General features: G+C 35.9%; 1 protein-coding gene across 5 annotated transcripts in view; it reads left to right on the top strand.

Annotated features, from left to right (window-relative positions):
* LOC149565101 (uncharacterized) overlaps nt 1-22769 on the top strand; it is a 339748-nt gene extending 316979 nt beyond the window's left edge. For 4 of the 5 annotated variants that reach the window (XM_089818649.1, XM_089818648.1, XM_089818647.1 and 1 more), the window contains 7 exons: nt 3056-3193; nt 3273-3361; nt 19504-19585; nt 19711-19794; nt 19913-19987; nt 22181-22308; nt 22413-22769. In XM_089818649.1, coding sequence (XP_089674775.1) covers nt 3056-3193; nt 3273-3361; nt 19504-19585; nt 19711-19794; nt 19913-19987; nt 22181-22308; nt 22413-22533 — 717 coding nt within the window. In that variant the 3' untranslated portion in view covers nt 22534-22769. Of the gene's footprint in view, nt 1-3048; nt 3194-3272; nt 3362-19503; nt 19586-19710; nt 19795-19912; nt 19988-22180; nt 22309-22412 lie in introns of all 5 variants that reach the window. The other variant, XR_016361996.1, reaches the window with a different exon arrangement.
* The last annotated feature ends 2358 nt before the right edge of the window (nt 22770-25127 follow it).

The raw sequence follows: 25127 nt of genomic DNA, 5'->3' as shown, positions 1-25127 counted from the left end.
TGGGGAGAGCTCATCAAACTGTACTTTGCTAGCAAATACTCAATGTGGAACTTTAGTACCATTCTACATGAACTCTTACCTTGTTTACATTACTACTGCCATGGGATCTTTCTCTAGCCTCTAAACCAAGGGAGATCGTCTTCAAGTTCCTATTTGGGATTACTATGACCAAATCACTTTGGTAAATAGTAAATTTCATTACAAAAGAGTCCAAGATGCCTTCTTTGGGCATTTCTAGTGCTTGTTCAATAAACAGTTATTAGTCAAAAGAGTATCTAGTGCGACATAGGAGAAGGTGAACCAATACGGTTATATTTTCATTCAGTTTCCAACTTTCACATACTTAATAGTTGGGTATTTCAAAGGCGAGATGCATACTTTACCTAGGTGTGCTACAAATAAAATCATCTTGATGGAACTAGTGAGACAGCTCATGGATGTGCAGAGTGATCAGCATGCTATGCATAGGCCTGGTTTCGGCATTACCTCAACTAAACCTTTGACTACTGGCAACTATTCGATCAATTTTGTACCTAAAGCGAAGAATATGGAAGCAGTGTTGCAGTTGATCACCTTGAAGAAGTTCAAAGCCAGATTTGACTTTGATTACCGAGAGATTAATTCTCAAATGAAAAGAGCTTATACTCATGTTCATCGCATCGAGGACGTTTGTATTGATATGAGGACAGAGCTTGACATCATGAAGATGGACTACTGCAGATTAATCCTACAGCAAATAATCGATCTTTACGTGTTGGAGATCCCTTCAGATTTCCAAGTTGAAGATGATGGCAACATCCTTGATCCGGAGTTTCATCAAGCCGGTTTTTTTTCGCCTTCATATTTTTTTCTGTAGCCTTGTTTGACTTCTACAATAGAGTTCTTTGAAGGCTACTCTGATACAATTTTGTGAAGGAACATGACTAAATCTCCCAACTTCCCTTGTCTAGAGAAGGTCGTCTTGACTATTCAACTTGACTTCAATCTTGGAAAGGGCTTCGACTTGGGAATCATTAAACACTTAGTTGCATTTTCCTCAATTTTTTCTCGTAATATTTTCCATCAGCTCCTTTATTTGATGATCCTTAAATATCACTCGATCTCATTGCCTTGACAATCTTGTGGCCTCATCTCACCTTTGTTGGGATCTAATGTCATGAATCTCTCAAATCTAATATTTCTAAGGCAACTGTGCCACATTTTTACTATATCAGATAAAATAAATACACAAATTAATAATAGAGATGACAATGCACACCACATATAGGAGTTAAATTTATCTTTAGTCGCAAATGGAATCATTACTAAAGAGGAATCAAATATGGCCAGGCAAGAATCAGATTTGATCAAACTAGAGCATGGTACTTTCCTTGACAGCACATAATCTATTTAAATAACCTGATGGTTGCCAATTGGAATGCAATCATTAATCAATCTATGCTCATAACCACCCAAAGTGACAAAGAATTATTGCATGGTGAGATAACTGATATCAAGGAAACACAATTGTAGGCATTATACATTGACTAGAATTTAGACTTGTTGCTTTAGTTTATTATTTCAATTTTCTGTTTATGAATATCTGTATTGAGATACAATATGGTGGCTTATTGCATTTTGTTTGATATTTCCTCTTCATTAATCACTCAATGTTAAATGTTGAGACTGAGAAAATCAAACTAGATGTCAATGTATTTACAAACTATAGTCGTATGATAGTATGATGAATTTTTAATCTTTTATTTTAATTAAGTATTTGTATTTAGTCATTATAAATAAACTTTAAGACATTATTTTTAAAAGACTTCCGGAATACTAATGTCATAGTGTGATGGTTAAACTATTGGACCATGGTTCTTGCCATCGAAGTTCAAACTCTTACTATGGTGTGATTACTAAGTTTCCATTTAGTCATTATAAATAAACTAAGACATTATTTTTTAAAGACTTCCGGAATACTAATGTCATAGTGTGATGGTTAACTATTGGACCATGGTTCTTTCCATCGAAGTTCAAACCCTTACTATGGTGTGATTACTAAGTTTTCATGGGGATGATATCCCCATAATTAGCCCCTCTATTTCCCAGCTGGTCAAAAACGTTTGCTCCCAATTTTTATTAACTTGAATTTAGGGAAAAATGTTTTCGCCGACCAAAAAGTTTTGTAGGCTATACACCATCCAACACATGCAATGCCAAAGATAACACCTACTCCTATGCCACACAAATGGTAGAAGTTGCAGCATTCCAACCTCGATCATTCTTTGAATAGTGAAGTTGCATTTTGGCTAGCTAAGCTTTAGTTGTTTCTAAGATATTTAAATAATGACTGGGGAATAGGTTTAGGGTTTTAATTTCCTTGGAATCTTTATGGCAATTTGTTCTCTGGAGTAAATTCTAAATTGCATTTTGTGAAAGGATAAGAATTATTTTTAGCTTACTTTGGTTAAGACTATCCTTGTAACCCTTATGTTAGAAGATGTAATTTTTCACTTTCTTGAAGCAATATAAGATACGTTTCTCCCCTCTACCTATATGTTGTTCTATGTTGAAACATGTCCTCCCATATGACGCTCACTTCATTGTCATGGCTTCCTAGCACACAGACAGGAGTAAAGGGGATAGCAAACCTGCATTAACATAGCAAACCTGCATAAACATACATTACATTAGAAAAATAAATCAAAGCATGTCTATTAATAAAATTGCTTACTCAGGCTTCCATAGAAAAAATAATATTGCATAATTATAATTGTCTGTTCAAAATTTGTCAATACTAGACTAGGAAAATGTCAAGTTGATCATGATCAATATCAAAAAATAAGTTATATAATAAAAATTAGATAACATCAATATGTTGATACATGGCAAAACACCTATTATTATGATTGAGTTCATGCAAAGAATTAAAATTTGCATATGTATAGTTTTTAGTCTGGTCACCAAGGTTTAAATAAATGGGCCTGTGTTATTGGAGTCTGGAGAATATGTATTTAAAAGTGTCTGTTGCATTTAGCTTGCAAAACAGATATAACTGATGCTTGGCAGTTGGCAGGTCATCTACAAGAAACTTATGGAATTAAGACCCTGTGTTGGTGACATCAAGGATTTTCAACCAGAGATAGCAAGAAGTTTGCAACAATTGCTTGAGTTTGAGGGTGACGTTGCTAGCACCTTTTGCTTATTTTTCCAGGTAATGTAGGAAACCATTTCTTTATAACAGCTTATTGTAAATATTTGAATATTATTATGTTTATATTATTTGATGCCAGGTTTCCTATGATTACTTTGGAGAGTTGCGCACATATGACCTTTTACCTGATGGGGGTGATATACCTGTCACAAATGAAAACAGACAGAGGTATGCATTTTTGTTTTCAGATGCTTGAAATTTAGTTACATTTTTAGAACTGTCTTTGGAATCGGCCTTATTCAAGGGATTGAAACATGCTTCCTTTTATGCTATGCAATACAGACATCATAAAGCTTTTGGTAGCAAACTTGTGAAGATATTACTTTTGTGCCATTATAATCTGCTCTGCATTTCCAAGATAGCTAATCCAAAGTGTGTAATTTGACTTGTTATGGCTTAGAGCAACAGGACCAGAAAGTTTATTTTGACATTTTCAAGAAGTATTTTTGTCTATAAAAGACATGCATGATTAAGTTCAGGATTATGCATTAGCTTTTTCTATTTCATTCACAGACACTCATTTTCTTTCACATCTTTTTATTCATATGCAACATATGTCGTAGTTGGTTGTCTCTTTACAGCTTTATTATATATTACCCTTACATGTATTGAATGTTGAGCTTCCCGCCAGACCATTTGAGGGAAAATTCTATGTTTAAGTCTCTTTTCCTGAAAAAGGCATGTTAAATGTTTTTACTACAACCTTCTGAATTAAAAATCGAAACTAGACCCCTCCTTGTTTTATATCAACACTATATTCCTTAGGATGTGTAAGACAACCATTATGTATAAAATATTAATAAGATTATGGTACCCATGCAAAAATTATAAAAGAAATGAAAAAAGAAGGCAATCCAATGTAATAGTGTCCAAACTAAAAATAAGCCTAGTTACCCAGGTTCACTGGTTTGCCCTCAAAACCACTTCCGGGTTCGAACTAGTTCAAAATACCGGTCCGGTTTGACCCAAATTTGAGCAGGGTTCCATTTGGAAGGAGGTGGTTCAAACCCGCAGGTCAGAAATTCAAACCCAAGCGAATTTGATGTACCCAGTTCAAATTTGCATCGAACCCAGGCGAATTTCCGGCAACAAACGACTTTTAAGTCATTTATTATAACATATTTGATATTGTTTCGAGTTCCACAGCCCTAAAAAGTGAATGTAAATAGATTATTTTGGCTTCTAACATCATTTGTGGTGTGCAAATAGGTGATTTTGTGAGCAAATAGGTGATTGTGTGAACAATGATACTTGAACTTGTTATGATTCATTGATCATAATTAAATTTTAATGTTTTGAATCTTTGAAATTGAACTTGAAAGTTGAAATATATGATGGTATGATCTTGATTCATGGTGCTATAATTGCAACTTACATGTTTAAAGTTTATGCCATGGTGTTTTTGTTGTTTAAATGATTAAATAATATGATTTTATGATACTCTATGCTTCTAGGCTTCATAAATATGTATATATATAATTTTTTATCATTTTTATATGTTTCTGTACTAACAAACCCAAATGAACCCAAAACCCTTTCCAGAATTTTGCCGTACTAGTGAATTGGTTCTTCGAACCCGTATTTTGAAACGAACTCAAACTAGTAACTAAGAAAATAAGTGATCAGTATTTAATTTAGCCAATGATTGACAACATCAGTCTGTAAGGTTCTTAGTACTATAAATTCGTTAACATAGTAAGGACTTAAAGGAATCTACAAAATGCTTCTCCAAGTATCAAGGAAGGGGGAATGTGGGTATGTGATTTTGGAGACATTAAAAGTTGCCAAATTTTAGGGATTCCAAGGGGTTAGTTGTTCAAATAACTGAAGCAAACTAAATTCCACTTGAATATAAAAATTAAATTGAACCTGTTGAATTTACAATGACAATCCTTTCCCTTTAACGATTTTAGCATTTATTTCCTTAAAAGGTCACCTTTCTCCATTTGTTGTATTGAATAGACTAGGGTGTTCAATTTTCGAGAAGGGGGGTTGTCACCTCCAAGTTTTAAAGTTCACAAGTCATATTTCATAACCCTAGTGACACATCCCCATCGAATGCTAAGTCTACCAAATGTCTTATCTTTATGATCAGACTGCGAGGTGTCAGTTTCTATGTTGCAATTTCATGTGACTAACACAATTGCCAATTTGGGTTCAATTTGAATGACAACTTTAGTTGCTATGTACACAATATCTAAGATGTAGAACCTTTTACCCTATATACAAAAATGCAACATTTGAGTGTTTTTTGGTTTCTCATAATGACCAATTATTTCTTGGCTATTTGACCATCTATTATATTTCTTGTGCAAGAAATTTTGTTTACAATGAATTTCCATACAATCATTTTGGTGGATGTTTCCCATTTTTTTGGATTGTCTCTAAGTGTTGCAAAGCATTTCTTGGCCATTTGAAGACATTTGTGTTATTTCTTGGCCATCTGAAGGCATCTGTGTTATTTCTTGGTCCTCGTTTCATATCAACACCATAGTACTTAGGATGTGTAATACAACCATCATATATAAAACGTTAATAAGATTATGGTAGCCATGCAAAACTTATAAAAGAAATGAATAAAGATAAGATAATAGTATCCAGAATTGAAATAAGTGATCGTTATTTAATATGGCCAGCAACTGACAAAATCAGTTTGAAAGGTTCTTATCACTGTAAATTTGTTAAAATAGTAAAGGACTCAAGGGAATCTAAGAAATGCTTCTCAAGTATCAGGGAAGGGGGGATGTGGGGATGTGATTGTGCAGACATCAAAAGGTTTGCCAAATTTTAGGGATTCGAAGGGACTGGCTATTCAGTTAAAAAATCCACTAGAATATTAAAAATTAAATGCAACTTATTGAATTTACAATGACAATCCTCTGCTTTTAACCTTTTTAGCATTTATTTCCTTAAAAGGTCACCTTTATCTATTAGTTCTATCAAATAGACTAGGGTGTCTAATTTTGGGGAAGGGGGCTGTCACCTCCAAGTTTTCAAGTCCACAAGACATATCTCATAACCCTAGTGACACATTCCCATGGAATGTTGTCTAACAGATTTCTCATCTTAATGATCAGACTATGAGGTGTTGTTTTTTATGTTGCAATTTCATTTGACTGACACGGTTGCCTATTTGGGTTCATTTTGAACAACAATTTTAGTTTTTATGTACACAACAACTAACATGTTTTTATGCTATTTACAAAACTGCAACATTTAAGTCCTTTTATGGTTTATCATAATGACAAATTATTTCTTGGCTGTCTGACCATCTATTATATTTCTTTTGCAAGAAATTTTGTTTACAATGAGGTGCCACACATAGTGATTTCAATGGTCGTTTCACTTTGTTTTGGATTATTTCCTAGTTTTGCAAAGCATTTCTGAGTCGGATTATATCTGATTTGATCGATATATGTTGATATCCCTAAATATGTCATTCCAAGAATATCATATTGAGATGATTTCTCTATATAAGCTTGAGAGCATGATGTGCTCTATAACAATCCTCCCTAGCTAAGAGGGAGTGTTAATGTTGTAGCTCCGGTCGGATTGAATTGATCTAGAGTTAATCCCCAATGGTTATTGGTTAAACATAACATTATTGCATTTGATTAATCATCAATTAGACGTGTGTGTGTGTGTGTGTGTGTGTGTGTGTGTGTGGTTTTTATTAATAATGCCTAATGGAAATTAACTTACCATAACCAATATTGATTAATATAGAGACTTGTCTCTTCATGAGACATGTCTCTTCTACACCTATATATATGCTTTTGGATCTGCACTTGAACCACACAGAAATAACGGCAGTGTTATTACATTTGCAGAAAACGATCCTCCAAACTTAACAATTTCTTGTGCATTTGAAGACATTGATGTTATTTCCTAGTCCTTGTTTCATATCAACATCATATTACTTAGGATGTGTAATCCAGCCATTATATATAAAATATTAATAAGATTATGGTAACCATGCAAAAATATTAAAAGAAATGAAAAAAAGAAGACAATCCAGCATAATAGTATTGAAACTAGAAATAAGTGGTCATTATTTAATTTAGCCAATGACTGACAACTAAGTCACGGGTTTGTCGAATTTCATGCTTGAAGTTCAAAATTCGGCAAACATTTAAAATAGGTATGAAATTCACAAAATATGTGTCTAAATTCATACAGAGAAAGTGCAAGGCTTTTTATCAGACAATAGTTACACAAGACATTTTCAAAACAGATTTTTTTTTAAGGCTTTTAAAGCTAGGGCTTAAACTTCTTCCACTGCCAATTCACGTAGCTTGTCACCCACAAATATCTATAAGGAATTTCATTTGTGGTGTGTGATGAAAGTCAGAGGCAATGTCATAGGGACAAGCCACGAGTAATGCATCCTTTGGCATGAATTTCTTCTGCAGAGTTTATTTCCCATGAAGTTGTTCTGTACAGATTCCTTCTGCAAATTTTGCGTATTTACTTTGGGCTGCCGTATTAGTCTAGAGATTCACTATTTTTCATTTAATTTTTTCTTTAGCTCTTGTCATGCTCTATAACATTTTGATTATGTATAACTGATTTTATAAACAGATTTAATATTTCTTTTATTTTTATTAAAATCTAACTAAAAAATCAACATTTAATAGATTCACATTCAATGCTTTTTTTTGTTAATATTTATCTTCAATAATTCAAATTTAATATAGGCAAGAGCTACAACAAAATGGTAAATAGTGAGCTTCTTATCTGGCAGCTCTTGTGTTTGAATCTACTTGATCTTAACACATAATAATAATTATTCTCAATAAATAATAAATAATTAAGCTACGACTGCTATCTATCCAAAAAAAATCAAAATTTAATATATAATATATTTGAATTTTATGGATCTTTTATATTACTTTTTATAATTAAATCTACATGGAAAATTTAATGTCGATTTTTTTTTCCAAATTTGTTCTCCTTGTTGAACTTGATCCAAATTTCTTTGTTTCCAAACTCAAACTCAAACCTTGTGACTTAGACTGACAACATCAGTTCGTAAGGTTCTTTTCAATGTAAATTTGTTAAAATACTAAAGGACTCGAGGGAATCTAAGAAATGCTTCAAATACCAAGGAAGCGGGAATGTGGAGATGTGATTTTGGAGACATCAAAAGTTTTGCCAAATTTTAGGGATTCCAAAGGGTCAGCTATTCAAATAACTTAAGAAAACTAAAATCCACTAGAAATATAAAAAATTAAATGCAGCCCGTTGAATTTACAATTACAATCCTCTCCCTTTAACCCTTTTACTTTTAGTATTTATTTCCTTAAGATGTTACCTTTCTCTATTTGTTGTAACATATAGACTAGGGTGTTCAATTTTGGAGTAGGGAGGTGTCACCTCCAAATTTTCAGGGCCGCAAGACATAGCTCATAATCCTAGTGACGCATCACCATGGAATGCTAAGTCTAACAAATTTCTCATCTTTATGATCAGACTATGAGGTGTCATTTTCTATGTTGCAATTTCATTTCACTAATGCGATTGCCAATTTGAGTTGATTTTGAATAACAATTTTAGTTGCTATGTAGAACTGTTTACCCTATTTAATAAAAATGAAACATTTAGGTCATTTTATGGTTTCTCATAATGACTTGGCTATTTGACCATCTATTATATTTCATATGCAAGAAACTTTGTTGACAATGAATTGTCACACAGTGATTTCAGTGGCTGTTTCCAATTGTTTTGGATTGTTTCCCAATGTTGCAGAGCATTTCTTGTCCATTTGAAGACATCCATTTGTTTTCTGAACTGTTAACTCTCATGTTTGATCTTATATGATGTTTAAACCATGGCAACAAGAATTAGACTTGGGGCAAATACAATAAGCTGATTTTGGTCGGATCTCGTATACAAATTTGACAAAAGTTTGGCACATAATATAATAATAAAAAAGTGCATTTTAATGCTTCTAAATGTTTTAGTTGCCTATACTTTTTTGTTTTCAAACTTGTTGAGTCAGCAAGTCTGCGAGTCAAGGCTTGCGAGTGCTACAAGCTACTCTGTCATGTCCCCAAATTTTAATGCAATTTTTTAATTTAATTAATTAATTAACTAGTCCCAAAATTTAAATAATATAAGGACCTATAATTAGTTACTTTAATTAATTAATATGGGGCCCAAGTTAATATTTGTATTTGTGGTTCTAATTGATTTAATATATCTTGGACTTACTTTTATTTTAGTTTCCGTTGGTAAGTGTTGTTGTCGGCTATCTTTGTACACCCTCGGAAAGGTTTTCCCCGATGGGTATTTGAGCACGGCTTGTAGGTAGTCATAGATATGCATTCTGATTATTTATTTTGTACTGCGAATTTTTGTTGGGATTCTCTGTTGTTCGCCATTTCAGAAGTGAAAGATCTTCCCTACTTGGCTTGTTCGATTTCAGTGGGATTCAACCCTCACCCTATTCTGTTGCATGTAATACTTTACTCGGATCTAGCAAGTCAGAGCACCATCTTATTGCAAATATTAATTGAAGGATATTCGTATTCAATCTCCATTCTTGTTTGGTTTATTGATGAATTCAGAGCTATAAATTTATGGTTGCATAACTCAGCATTCCTCCCCTATCTGTACACCATCCATCCCCCACATCACGAAGTGTATCTTCTGTACTGCAACTGTACGACTTGGACAACTCCATAACTATATTGCTGCTATCATACCGTACGTCTTGTCTTCTCCCTACACTATACGGCCATTGCACCTCCATCCCGTAAGGCCATAGTGACATTCCACCGTACAGCCACCACACTACCGTACGGTCTCTAAGGGAGAATTGTACAGCCTATAAGCATCCACTGTACGGTCACACTACCGTACAACCTTCAAGAGAACACCATACCACCTTCAAGCCTACACCATACGGCCATACACTCTACCATACAACAATCAAGATAATACCATACTGACCTGAAGCACTAAAGGAGAACTACCTGAAGCACTAAGAGAGAACAACTTGAAGCACTAACATGAAGCATTGGCCACATGAAGCACTAACCCAAAGCACTGACTTGAAGCACTGGCCACCCGAAGCATTGACTCGAAGCATTGACCTGAAGCACTAAGGGAGAACCACCTGAAGCACCGGCCACTCGAAACACTAAAAAGATACTACTTGGAGCACACAACCAAACTACCTTAAGTACACGAAAAGACTACCTAAAGCATACTATGGGACTTCATAAGGAAACTCTAGAACGAAACATTCCAATGGTATCAGAGGTGGTGATCTTGCCAGCCTGTTGGGATGGTTGAGAGTTTTTGGTACTTGGATCATACTATGGCCCCGCACAGCGATGGAGACTAGTGGTTGAAGGCACTACAAAGAATTGGCAAAGAGCTCAGTGATGGGGTTGATCTTCCATTAGATATATTGGAAGTTTGTTTGTGTCAAGTGAACCAATTACCTTCAAGATTTATACAGAGAATCCTCTCACCGATTAAGGAGGCCTTAAGTCAACCCAAGCTTTTGAGACACCATAACAAGGATAAAAGATTAGCAGTTGCAGCATGTCTTAGTGAGGTCTTGAGAATTTCGGCTCCGAAAGCATTGTATGATGATAACACCATGATAGAGATATTGCAATTGATAGTTGACAAGTTTCAGAGTCTCAATGACTTCAATAGTGACCCTTTTGGTAAGAGATCTACAATATTGGAGAATAGTGCAAATGTCAAAGTAAGTGACCTTCTCTTAGACCTTGAATTGCAAAATTTGGTCCATGATATGTTTCGTCACTTCTTGGTCACCATCAAGGAAAATCATTATACTAAGATTTCAGTTGCTATGGAGTCTTATGCTTTTGTGCATTGAAGAGATGGATGAAATATCCCAACCCATCGCATCTATGTTATGGGTTGTTTGTAATCTAGAATGTATTCCCTCTATAGCAGCATATAGATTGGTCAGTAATGTTTTCAAGCATTGTGAAGAAAAAACTAATATCTCATTTGCACAAGTGGGAGAAAATGGATGACAACAATATGGGTGATTCTTTACATGAGGAGAATGAAGGCATGATTACAAGGCTACTCCAGGAGGATTTGCTAAATCTTTTTACTACAACATTAGAAGAACACCAAAAAAATGAAGTTGCTTGCATGGATCTTGTGAAGACATGAATGGATCAAGTTGTGCCCGAGACTGTCTCTCACGGAGGTTGTGTTTGTTGTCGAGGCCGTGTGTCAGTCATCGAAGCAATGTCCATCATCGTGGTCTTGCCTGTCACTGAGGTTGTGTCTGTCACCGTCATCGTGTTTGTAACCATTGTGCTCATCACCGAAGCTGAGTTTGTATCCATCACCGTCATGTCCATCACCGTCGTGTCCATCACTGTCATGTCCGTCATCGATGTTGAGTTTGTGTCCGTCACCATCATGTCCATTACCGTCATGTCCGTCATCGATGTCGAGTCCATGTCTATCATCAAGTTTGTGTCCGTCACTGTCGTTGTGTCTGTCACCATTGTGTTCATCACCGTCGTGTTCATTACCGTCGTGTTTGTCACCGTCGTGTTCGTCATCGTTGTGTCTGTCACCGTTATGTCCATCACTGACACCGAGTGTGTGTCCGTCATCGAGTTCATTTTTGTCACCGTCATGTTTGTCACCATTGTCTCTATCACCATCGTGTTCATCACTGATGTTGAGTTCATGTCCATCACTAACACCGAGATAATGTCTATCACCAATGCCGAGTCCGTGTTCATCATCAAGTACGTGTTCGTCACCGTCGTGTTCATCACCATTGTGTTTGTCACTGTTGTGTTCATCACCGTTGTGTCTGTCGTCGTGTTTGTCGCCATTGTGTCTGCCATCGTTGTGTTCATCACCGTTGTGTCCATCATTGACACCAAGTTCGTGTTTGACACTGTCGTCTTTCACCAACGTCGAGCCCATGTCCGTTGTCGGGTTCGTGTCTGTCACTATCATCGTGTTCGTCACCGCCGTTTTGTCACCAAAGCCAAGTCTGTGTCCGTCGTCGAGTTCGTGTCTATCACCATCATGTCCATCACTGACATCGAGTTCATGTCTGTCGTCAAGTTCGTATTCGTCATCGATGTCGAGTCTATGTCCACGTCAAGTTCATATCTGTCACTGTCATGTCTGTATCCATTTTCGTAGTTGTGTCCGTCGACGGCATCATGGCTATCTCCATCATCATTGTGGCTACATCGGTCGCAATAGCTACGTTTGTCGCCATTGAGATATTGCTCGTTGTCAAGGCTCTATCCATCATCAAGGCTTCAACCAAGGTTCTGTGTAACATTGAGGTTTTAGCTGTAGCTAAAATTTTATTTGTTGCCGAGGTACTCTCTGTTGAGGTTTTCTCTACCAAGGTTCCCTTTACTGAAGTACTCTTGGTTGAGGCTCCCATCATCGCGACACCCTTCATTGAAGCTCCTGTCGTCAAGGTACTCATAGTTGAGGCCCCCTTCGTTGATATTCTCACCATTGAAGCTCTCTTCATCAAGGTTTTATCCGTCAGGAATATAATTGTGATCATTGTGGTTGTGTCAGTGGATAAGTTTGTGCCAACATTAACATCTGTGTGCATGACCATACCCAAAGAGATTTTTGAACATAATGACATGAAATATTTCATCAATTTGTGTCATCGGGATACTGGTGAAGGTTACGATAATATTTATATCAAAGTGGCACAGCGAAGGTTTGATAGGAATGTGGTGCTACAGAGGATTGATGCCATTTCACTTGTCTTGCCTGCAGGTTTGATTTGGAACCCTGGAGCTGTTGGTGTTTCGTCAAATGACGGATTTCTTGAGGGCAAGCGATCTTTGGGCAACAAAGATTTGTCATGTCCCCAAATTTTAATGTAATGTTTTAATTTAATTAATTAATTAACTGGTCCCAGAATTTAAATAATATAAGGACCTTTAACTAGTTACTTTGATTAATTAATATGGGGCCCAAGTTAATATTTGTATTTGTGGTTCCGATTGATTTAATATATCTTTGACATATTTTTATTTTAGTTTCCATTGGTAAGTGTTGTCAGCGATCTTTGTACACCCTTGGAAAGTTTTTCCCCGACGGGTATTTAAGAACAGCTTGTAGATAGCCGTAGATATGCATTCTGATTATCTATTTTGTACTACAAATTCCCGTTGGGATTCTCTGTTGTTTGTCATTTTGGAAGTGAAAGATCTTCCCTACTTGACTTGTTCAGTTTTGGTGGGATTCAACCCTCACCCTATTTCCTTGCATGTAATAATTCGCTTAGATCTGACAAATCAGAGCACCATCTTATTGCAAATATTAATTGAAGGATATTCGTGTTCAATCTCCATTCTTGTTTGGTTTATTGATGAGTTCGGATCTATAAATTTATGGTTGCATAACTCAGCATTACTCCTCTATCCATACACCATCCATCCCCCACATCACGAAGTGCATCTTCTGTACTGCAACCGTACGACTTGCACAGCTCCATAATTGTACTACTACTATCATACCGTATAGCTCGTTTTCTTCCCACGCTATATGGCCATTGCACCTCCATCCCATGTGGCCATAGTGACATTCCACCTTATGGCCACCACACTACTGTACAACCTCCAAGGGAGAACCGTACAGCCTTCAGGCATCCACCGTACGGTCACTTACACTACCGTACAACCTTCAAGAGAACACCATACCACCTTCAGGCCTACACTGTACAGCCATACATTCTACCATACGACCATCAAGATAATACCGTACTACCTAAAGCACTGGCCACCCAAAGCACTGAAGGAGAACTACCTAAAGCACTAACCCGAAGCACTAACCTGAAGCACTAAGGGAGAACAACCTGAAGCATTGGCCACCCAAAGCACTGAAGGAGAACTACCTAAAGCACTGACCTGAAGCACTAACTCGAAGCACTGACCCAAAGCACTAACCTGAAGCACTGGCCACCTAAAGCACTAAGGGAGAACTACCTGAAACATTGAGTGGAAGCACTGGCCACCTGAAGCACTGAAGAAGAACTACCTGAAGCACTAAGCTAAAGCACTGGTCACTTGAAGCACTAAGGGAGAACTACCTAAAGCACTGGCTACCCGAAGCACTGAGGGATACTACTTGGAGCACACAACCAGACTACCTGAAGCACATGACAAGACTACCTAAAGCATACTACGGGACTTCATAAGGAAACTCTAGAACGGAACATTCCATGCCCTACAATTTTTAGTGTCGTCCATTATAACTTGGACAACATTTTTGGGCCCACCATTTGAACGGATTATATCAGGATATTGGCAATGAAAGTTGCATCCCTCACTTGCCTCACAATCTACTATCTTAAAAAAAATCACCCCTTTTGGGGACATTGCAATTACATTGATTAATGGTCTATTTTTTGTGATCTTCCCATCCATTAGAAACAATGAACCCACTTGTTTTGGGCCATGTAGACTTGATTATTCTCAATGATGCCTTTGTAAAAGATTTATCCTTGGCCTATAAGGTGGTGTGCACCTTTTCATTCCCAAGATTAATATCATTAGCAGGTGTATTGGCAATAGTTGCCATTGTATCTTTCCAATATAGTGACCCCACAAGGTTGAAGGGAGTCCCAATGCCATAAATGCAATAAGCAATGCTCTCATTTTCAACCTTCATGTCATTATTGAAGGCCTTTTCCAATATATTCAACCTTTGTTTTATTATCTTATGCCTTTTCCAAACTTGTATTCAACATAAAGAGGATATTGTTTTATTTGTAATATTGAGCAATGGCATGAAAGGATGTGGGCCAGCTAGCTACAATAAGCCACTCAATTGTTTCTACAATTCTTTGTTAGCAAGAGAATGTGCGCTCTCCTTTGATCTGTTACTTACTGTGTGGGCATTCTCTTGTTATTTAATATATTCCATTATTTTCTACTTTGACAACCCTATTTTGTTTAATCTTGATAATTTATTATTCCCAAGCCATAAATAGCATTCCTTAGCTTTCTCTCGACTATACAAGTTCTTATACCGTTTCCTCATTGGCTACAAATCCAATGATAACCATCACCCCTGGAAGTATTTCAATCATTGTCATATGTCACCAAAGAGGTGATGCTGCATCAATTTTAAATGAGTTCTTTTCATTGAAATTTATTAGAACTATCAGTCATTTTATATGATCAGAACAAAACAAAAACGTATTACAAATTTACAACCCTATGACTTCACAAAAAAGGTCAGTATGAGGACCCCTAATAATGCATGAAAGGTAAGAAAATATTCAGAACTTTAAAAAATTAAAATTAATTATAAAACTTGAAAATAATCTAAGAAATCTTAAAAATTCTCAAAACCTTGAAAAAAAAATGAGTTATTCGCCTTTGATAGGCAGTTTTTTGACGTGTGAATCTTTCTCCCCTCTTGGTGCAGGTTTTTGTTGCCTGCAACCCTCACCTTCAAAGAAAAATGCAACATTCAAAAACCAAGGAGGCATCTTGGATTCAAAAACTGTTGTGTTTGTGAAAGGAAATGAAATAAGTCAAATACCCTCATTTAGGGTGAAATTAGGTTTGGAAGTCCTATTTTTTTTATTTTTTTTTAAATTGTTTTATTTATCTATATTTTTTGATGCATAGGCCATAGGTCCTTCTAGGCGGGTTTTATTACAATAATAGATAGTTTCTATTATCTATGTTTAGTATTTAATGGTCATCTAATTTTAGTCATCTGTAAATATTAGAATGTTTCTAATATTTAGTTTTTTGTTTCTAAAATAGAATGTTTCTCTTCTTTATGATTGTTTCTTAAGGAAACATCGTTCAGCCTCTTGTATAAATTGGTCTCTTGATCACTATTAATATCAAGCAAATATTTTCCAATTACTATCATAATATGGTATCAAAGCCAATACTCTAAATTTTTTCAAAAATAATTATAATTTCTTGGTTAAAATTATTTGCCTTCTATTTTTGAAATTATTTACATGCATATTTCCTTCCAACTCTCTTTATAATCCAACTAGCATTTCTATTATGAGAGATCTAAATCTTTTGACTTCTGGTTCGGTTTTGCAACCCATTTCTATCGAAATCCGTCTGTTTTTAACTTTTTTCTGCACATTTCCGCCATTTTTTGTGGTTCTTTTGCAGCAGGGCCATGTTTGTTCAAAACTCTAATTTTTTGTATTGGATCAAAAGAGAATTTACGGATTCTTGGTGGGTTTTTTGAGATCTCAACTGGGTGGTTTTTTTTTTTTGGGGGCCTCGATTTTCGAGTCAACAGATCTAGAAACCGGCAACATATTCTTTTTTGGTTTTTCGAGCTCTCTTCTTTGTCATCCTTCAAATTTTATAGGTCTTCCATTTTTTTGCCTCGAAGAATGTTCTTTCACATATTTTCATGCTTTTTCACTGAAAAACATGCTATGGCATATTTGACTAATATTTTGCTCGATGGAAATCAGAAGTTCAACAGTCGCCATTATGGGATGTGGGAACATCGGATGCTAACCATCTTCGAATTTTGTGACAGCAATAAGGTGGTTCTGGTTCACAACAATCTTCTCAGCAGAGGTCCTCTACTCCAGCTTCAAAAGGCTCCGGGAAGAAAACATTCAATTCAACTATTGCCACAAGTTTGGGCACATGAAGGTTGAATGTCATAAGCGTTTAGCTGCCCTATCTAAGCAACCTGGTTCATAGCCCACAGCGAACAGTGCAGAGCCCTTTGAGTAGTCAGAATCTGCCTGTTACGCTTATTGACAGCTTCGTGCTCTGGATAGATTAACCATTAAGGGAGGTTTTTATGATAATAGATAGTTTCTATTATCTCTGTTTAGCATCTAATTTTGTTATCTATTTTAATCTTTTGTAATATTAGAATGTTTCCAATATTTAGTTTTCTATTTCTAGAATAGAATGTTTCTATTCTTTACGATTGTTTCTTAAGGAAACATCATTATTCCAATCTCTTGCATAAATTGATCTCTTGATCACTCTTAACAAGCAAATATATTACAATTAATTCGTAATAGGTTTGGGTCCCCTAGGCAAACCCAAACCTGTCTCAGCCCTAGATTGAATACATAAAGGTATGGGGAGGGGGAGTTTCGGGAGAATACTACAACATAGGTTTCTGCTGCAAATGTGTGTGTGTGTGTGTGTGTGTGTGTGTGTGTGTGTATCTATTTTTGTTTAAATTTCTTTCTATGGATGAACTCAAACTCTCAACTTTTTGGCAGATTTACAAATCCAATCTACCAAACCAAACCAAGATTCAAACCAAAACCAGCAACATAGAATTCAATTAATAATTATTCTTGAATTTGACTACTGCTCTGAATATTGAGCATTGAAATATTTGTTTTATATCCTTTTTTTATGCTATTTCTGAAGATGCTTCTGCTTCATGTGAAGAAGTTTTAACTTGTCTCTGCCACTTCAAATTACATGGACTTTATATCTTCCATCTTCACCAAGACCATGGTAAGATTTCTGATGCCATGTCATGACTACAGTTTTCAGCTAAGTTGCTGGTTATGGCATGGGATTGGGTACAGGAATGTCGGTATGGAAGTCTTCTTTCTTGGCTACACTATCAATTAGAGCTTGAATTATTGGTACAGTACCAATTAAGTTCTTGAGACTTAGCTTTATCCTTTATATTCTGAAGTTCTGTCCAACCAACCAAATGTTACCTCCTAAGAAAGGGGTGTTATGCTTCGAATTTTAAATCAGTAGGCTATCTGTAAGCAAGTACAATTATCAAGAAAGATGCAGACACGGGCATTCTTATAAAAGCAGAATTACATTAAAGCATAAGAGAGACTTCAGGTAAATGTGCATGGTTTAAAAATATGGAGCATAAATAAATGTGTAGGAGCATTGATCTTGATTTTTCTCCTGTAGTGTTTTGACTTGGGCTTGGCAAGTTGTTTTACTGACTAAGATACTGTGAAAGAGAAGGGCTAAATGCACACACAGAGTTGACTTTCTGTTATCTCTTTGAAGACTCAGCTGAGTCTGATTTGGAGGATCCCGAGTCTTGGCTGAATCTGCTAGTTTTGGATACAGACTTGTTAAGCCTTAAGTCCATAAGTCATTGCCAATGCTCACCAGTCCCAACACACTGTTTTTCTCATTAGGATGGATCCTGCCTGATATGATGGACAATATACAAAACTATGCAGGCAATATTGCAAAAATTTCAGATTATAGTACCCATAAGTCATTGCTAATGCTCACCAGTCCCAACACACCATTTTTCTCATTAGGAGAGATCCTTCCTGATAATGGACAATATACAAAACTATGCAGTTAATATTGCAAAACAATCACTTTAGAGTACACAAAACCATCACTCGAGAACAAAACAATAATTCTCTCCTAGCTATAGCCTTCTTGTCTCTCATGTACACATTTACTTTAGCCAAAATGTGTACAGAGAAGGAAATTCCATCTGCTTGGAAATGCCAAAGCTGCATCGATTTGATACTTATTAACTTCACTGTGCATTGCACATGATGTGCATTGGGAGTATAGGCAACTTTGTTGTATATTGTAAGAAATGATAATATTGAGCAAGGAACGAGAAACAATCCAAATAAGTTAAGTGTGAAACAATGTTACCATAAGATAAACAAATTCCAAAAGCATACACCAAGATGGTTCAACAATGGAGACAAGGATTTATAAGGGGAAAGCAAAGAAAACCCCTTGTGAGTATTATGAATGAAGGCAAATGCCTAGAGAAGAGAGAGAGAGAGTGTTGGAGCAAAAGTAGCTCAATACAATAACATCAAGTGCTAAGAGTGAAGAAGAAAGAAGGAGGAGCATCTCTTATATAGAGATGAGAAAGGAGTTGCATTTGTAACTCCCATTTCTATGAATGCCACATTCATAATAGGTGTGTGCAAAGTGTCACAATCCTCTTAAGGAGGATAAACTAAATAAAGAAATAAACAAGAGTTGTCCTTACATGTGGAATAAAGGACAAACAATGACATGTCCTCCACATGTGTACAAGAGGACAAACTATATTTAGGGACCCTTGGAATATCCCAATTAATATATCCAAGGAAAGATTAACCTTTCTAACATATATAAATCTGAACTAGACAAATTTTAAGTTGCATTGCTCCCTAATTTCAAAACGTTTTTTCAAAAGCATAAAATAGAGAATGGTTCAAAACTTTAAAGCATTTTTGCTGCCCTCATTAATAAGATTTATGAAATTTGATTTGGCTGTGATATGATATAGACATCAATGAAGGGTTGTTTTGATTCACTTGTTCGGCAATGGTGCAGGTATGTTGACTTATATGTAAGGTACCTCTTGTGTGATTCTATTCAATCACAATTCAATGCATTCTCGAATGCATTCCAGCAGGTCTTTATAAAGCTCTTGGGCTTATATTTTTCTTTCCAATTTATCATCAATGCTTCCAAATTTTTCATTGATGTTTCCTGATGTGAGCTTCATCTTTTTACAACTTTTAGTATGAACAATGGCAGGTTTGTGGAGGCCAAGCATTGAAACTTTTTCGGTATGAGGAACTAGAGTTGCTCATATGTGGCTTGCCTCATTTCGATTTTCATGTGAGTTACCTCACTTGTTGACCTATGTCTAGTTCTAGTGTGATTGATTTTATGCCCACTAACTCATGCACGCATGGCACAATCTAATCATCAATTTATTCATGTGTTCCTTCTGCAGGCTCTGGAGCGTGTGGCTATATATGATGGTGGATATTCAAAAGAAAGTCAAGTGATTAGATGGTTTTGGGAGCTGGTACCTAATTTTCATATTCTCATAAGAACTAATTTTTTTATAGCTAGATTTAGGGTTCTATGAGGACCCTTACCTGGAAACTTATAAACTGTAAGAATAATATTGCAGAGCCAAGATGTATGAACAAAGATATCCAACAATACTTACAGCGATGTTAGTATATAGACAAAATCTAAACGTGAAAAGAGGAAAGTTACCAAACAAGAGATCTAAAGATTCAATAAGAAAATGAATGAGAAAAGGGAGAAACAGGAAAGCAAACTCCTACAACTGCAGTCTATAAATATAATGCTGCTCAAATATGGGCTAGTCTTCTGCCCTTGTGAGAAAGGAGAGACTCTGTCCATTGTGATGCATTATTAATTGATGCCAACACTTTGATTCATAACCACCCCACACCACCTTCCTGCGATGGGGTGAAAGAATTCCCATATCCAAGACAGCCTCAGCACCTGAGGTGCCCTTAGCTACAGTCTGAGGAGAGGTGTCTGTGTCTTCTGAAAGTTCATGCTTGAAGCAACCATGGTTTCTTTAGTTCATGCTTGAAGCAACCATGGTTCCTCCAAAGAAAATATTAAAATCTTTATGAGTGGTTCCTTCTTTCAACACTGATCTCCATGTATGAATCATCTGGAAAGACTTGGAAATGGGCATGGTTGAGCACTCAGAAACCTGTGACTCAACTTAACGCAGTTGAAACATCTGATTGGAAGGCCTTCAAAATAAAATACTGGCTTGAAGCTGCCACCATACAAAAGTCAAATATAATTAATAATAGGTTCGAAAAATCCACTTACAGGCAAATCCTATACCTCTGCTTATTGCCATCCAGATCAGGATTGACCCTTACAAACTCACCTGTTGCTTAGCAACAGTTTTGAGATTTTCTTATTTTGCATTACCAGTGGATGATTGTAAAAGTGATGTCAAACATGAAACCTGGCTATTGATCCCATTACTGGGTCAAAAAATGGTTTCCAGGGACTAAGAACAGCTTAGATCTGTCTCTAAACCAAGGGCCTTTTATTCCACACATAATACTCTGCTTCAACAGATTCAATCTTGCTTTGGAAAATCTGCTAAGTAAATATCAGGGAAGAGGATAGCCATGTTATTCCCACCCATTGAACCATATACAAAAGTTTCATTCTTCTGCCTAGAAACCAACACCAGTTATAGGGTCCCAGCTTCTTGGATAATTACTCAATGTTATCCTCTGGGTTATGCAGATCAGCAGCCTTATCTGTCAGTTCAATAATAATGGCTCCCATAAAGTGCAAATAGAATGTATTAAACTATCCATAGTGAGGTCTACATTCCCTACTGAAGCCTGACATATTCAATGATAATGGCTCCCACAAAGTGCAAACAGAATGTATTAAAATATCCATAGTGAGGTCTACATTCCCTACTGAAGCCTGACATACCCGATGTTCCATCTTCTCACATCTTTCTGTCTTTTTCGCCAGTAACTTCTCCAAAAACCTCTCCTTTGTGATCCATGTCCCCACATCTCAGAGGACAGGACAAACCAGTGCAGGGAAAGCTTGTCCTATCGTACGTGAACTGCAGAATTTCACATATTGAAGATAGGGATTGGAGGATTTTTGACAAACGAGATCTCCCACACTGCTAGGGTTAATATCTTTGTGCTGAACGGGAAGAGCAGCAGCATTCATGCTGCTAGAGCTGGATGAAAGAACTCTTTTTTCAGGAAGAGGTGGCCTCCCTTCTTCCCGCTATAGTCACTGTTGCTTTGCAGCAACCTGACCGCCAAGCTTGGAGGCTTTAATCTATACTTTGGAGCAATATTTTCACAATCTACATCTTCTGGAGTCGCAGAATCCTCTCAACAAACACTAACGATCCTAACGATCCTTCTGCCAGCTTTTGACTCATTCTTACTACTGAGCCTTTTAGCACCTTTAATATCCTTCCTAGGTTTTATAGTTTCCTGTCCTTTCCATAGATCTATGAATGCTGTTTAACCACAATCCACCAACTAACAGGAGACAACATTTAGGTACTTGTAGTGGTAGCATGAAAATGATTGCTGATATGTTTCCTGTATTTCGAATTTACATTGTCATTACCATATGCAAGTTATCAAGTTTAGTTGGTAACACAGCCTGGACAATATTTCCGAAGCTACTTATTGATGTGGCATGTGTCTATATGATTTATTTTATGCAGGTGAATGAAATGAGTTTTGAGGAGAAAAAGTCACTACTTTTCTTCACAACTGGCAATGACAGGGCTCCAATTGGTGGACTGGGGAGCCTCAGATTTATCATTGCCCGAAGTGGTGATGATACAGACAGGTATCAGCATTCTTTTCAAAATTTAAAACCTGTTGAGCATTCCATTGTTACAGTCCAGGCATATTAATAGCTGATATTCTAATTTGCTTTAAAAACCTTTATAGGCTGCCAACCGCACACACTTGCTTCAATATTTTGCTGATACCTGAATACAGTTCTAAGCCCAAATTGGAAAACAGATTGAAGTTAGCTATTTCCAATTCTATTGGATTTGGATTGCAATAATCAGGCATTTGTACACTGGTTTCTACTAATTTATGATGAACCTCGTTCAATTCATTTGATTATATTAATTTGTACAATATGCTTTCATCTAATGTTGATTTTTTACAGCAGTTGTGCTTCAAAAGCAGTAAGATTATTGAAATGTGGCGATTGAAAGCTTTATGTTTCTAGTCAAAGTCGATTGAAATTCAAAATTTATCGGTAACAACAATAATATCAACAAAGTGCTTCGTACAGTTATTATTTTCACAGAACACAAATATTACTGTAGTTCATGCCTTAAACCTACCTATAGAATTAAAAAAATTATCAATAATGGTTGTCATTTCACAACTGAATGCTTGGGCAGAATGAAACATAATTTTTGGATACTTTATTCACAATATTCCAATTCATATCATTAAACCTTTATTAAAGTTTAATACCCAATTTGATGAAATAGATTTTGAATTTCTGACAACCTAACTCCAAATAAAAACAAAAAATTATTTTGTTATGTATTACCCTAATCTGAGAACTGTAGATGCAGAGCAAACCGGAGCCTGTTTAAAATTTCTCTTGTGATCTTACAATGCAAGGAACCTAATATTTCTTAAACTGAAATGCTAAGAATAAGAATAGCAGGTATGATGGAACTGTTGTTTTTTTATTACTTTAAACAAATGTTACAATAACTTGAGCAGTATATTAAAACCCCTGACAACTCAATAAATGATCTTAATCTTACAAATAAATGTAGCTGTAGGCTCTGAAATTTAAGTTTCTTTGTTGTGTCAGGAAAAAACTGGCTGTAATGGTGTAGATACACACACAAACACATGCACACACACACACACACACAGGTATGCATTCACATGCATGTGCTCACCCACACACACGTGCATATGATTGACTCAGAAGTAGCAACAAATTTACACACACATATGATTGACGTAGAAATAACAACAAATTTACTGACAGTTGGATTGGTTGCAATCAAACTAACAACCTTCATTTGTTTTTGAAAGGGGCAGCAGCCTTGAAAAGTAAAACCCAAAATTAGTTTGGGTATTCTTTTAACCTAATAGCAGCCAGATTTTTTTACAAAAATATACCGAGTACTAAGTCTTGCAAACAACCATCTATCGGAAAAGAGCAGAAAATAATGCAAATTCAAAAAGCACGACCAAAAATTAGTCAAACATAAGAACAATCACATCCATATAGCAAAAAGATAAAGAACTATGTAGCTTTGACATCAACATTTCACATAGAATCAATTAAAGATTTTTTTCAGACTTTTGTATTTCAGCTAAGTTGCCGATTCAGGTTTGGGTACGAGAATCAGGTTCATGGAGTTGTGAATTAGTTTTTACCATTACGATTTGTAAGGGTTCATGTGTGTGTGCATGTGTGTGCATGTTTATGCATTTATATATACAAAAGTAAGAGAAACATACATAATTGTAAAACTAAATCATTTCAGACTATGAATCTATGATGCTTGAACATTAATCAATGTCAAATATCAAAGATTTAATATTTGATCATTGATCTATCTTCAAGATTATAAAAAAATGAGCATATTGAATTATTGACTTACAAAATGAAAATTCAAAATATATTTCATTGGAGTTTGAAACATGACTCAATGTTCATGAATCATGAAAGTGCTCATAAATCATCGAAAAAGTTGAATCGTTGGGGTCTTCAACAGCTGCAAGGGGTAGATCATCATCTGCATCATCATCCACATTAGCAAAGTGGCTCTAGCAAAATCCTGAATGGTCATATAAATGTCAGTAAACTCAAGTGCTACATCCCAAAGCTTTTGTACCCCCTTCTTGTATTTTGGATCCTTATTTGCTAGGAGGTGCAACTTGTTGTGAAGAAACACCAAGTCTTCTATTTATTTTGACACTTCACTAAGTGAATAAAGGAGTATAAACTTGAATTCCACTCAACAATAGAAGAGCTCATAACCTAGAGAGAAAACCAACAAAAAAATTGCAAGATAAATTCAAGAGTAGTGACTCTACAATGCAAGTGGCTGAAAAAAAGAATATATATTTAAAACCTACTTGTGATAAGATCTTAATTGCAACATGTTGGAGGTACACATAATCTTGTCCATGAAGGCATCACCGCGTAATCGCATCCATTATACTTTGGTCATTGACAACAATATGGTCTACATATTTCCCTCAGATGAATAATCCAAATTTTGTCCCAACATTTTCCCCCACCCATGGATCATGGAAGAGTCTACTAAATGCCCTTGTATATTCACTAGCAACTTCTACATCTTTGTATGGTGTCACTCTACCCGAAATAGAAAGTACCTTTGCGCTATAGTACATGGGAGATAGAACATGTGCTAGGAGGTGCAAAGGTGTAGCCATCTTGTTCCAACGATGAAGAATAATTGCTTTTACCTTTTTGTATAAGGTTTCCTCAAGATCATCCCCTCTACTTTGTATGATCTGGGATATCAAATTATGATGTTTGTGTAAGTTATCTTGATGTAAATTATGTTAATTAAAATTTTAGATATCTCTCAATAAACGGCGATAGAGGATTGTATTATAACTTACCTATTTTACTTTCTTCAACAA

The sequence above is a fragment of the Cupressus sempervirens genome, chromosome 3 (assembly GCF_028749045.1).
Source record: "Cupressus sempervirens isolate cs-2001-9-10 chromosome 3, ASM2874904v1, whole genome shotgun sequence".
Taxonomy (NCBI): Eukaryota; Viridiplantae; Streptophyta; class Pinopsida; order Cupressales; family Cupressaceae; genus Cupressus; species Cupressus sempervirens.
The sequence above is the reverse complement of the archived record's forward strand: the minus strand, read 5'-3'. Positions and strand labels throughout refer to the sequence as shown.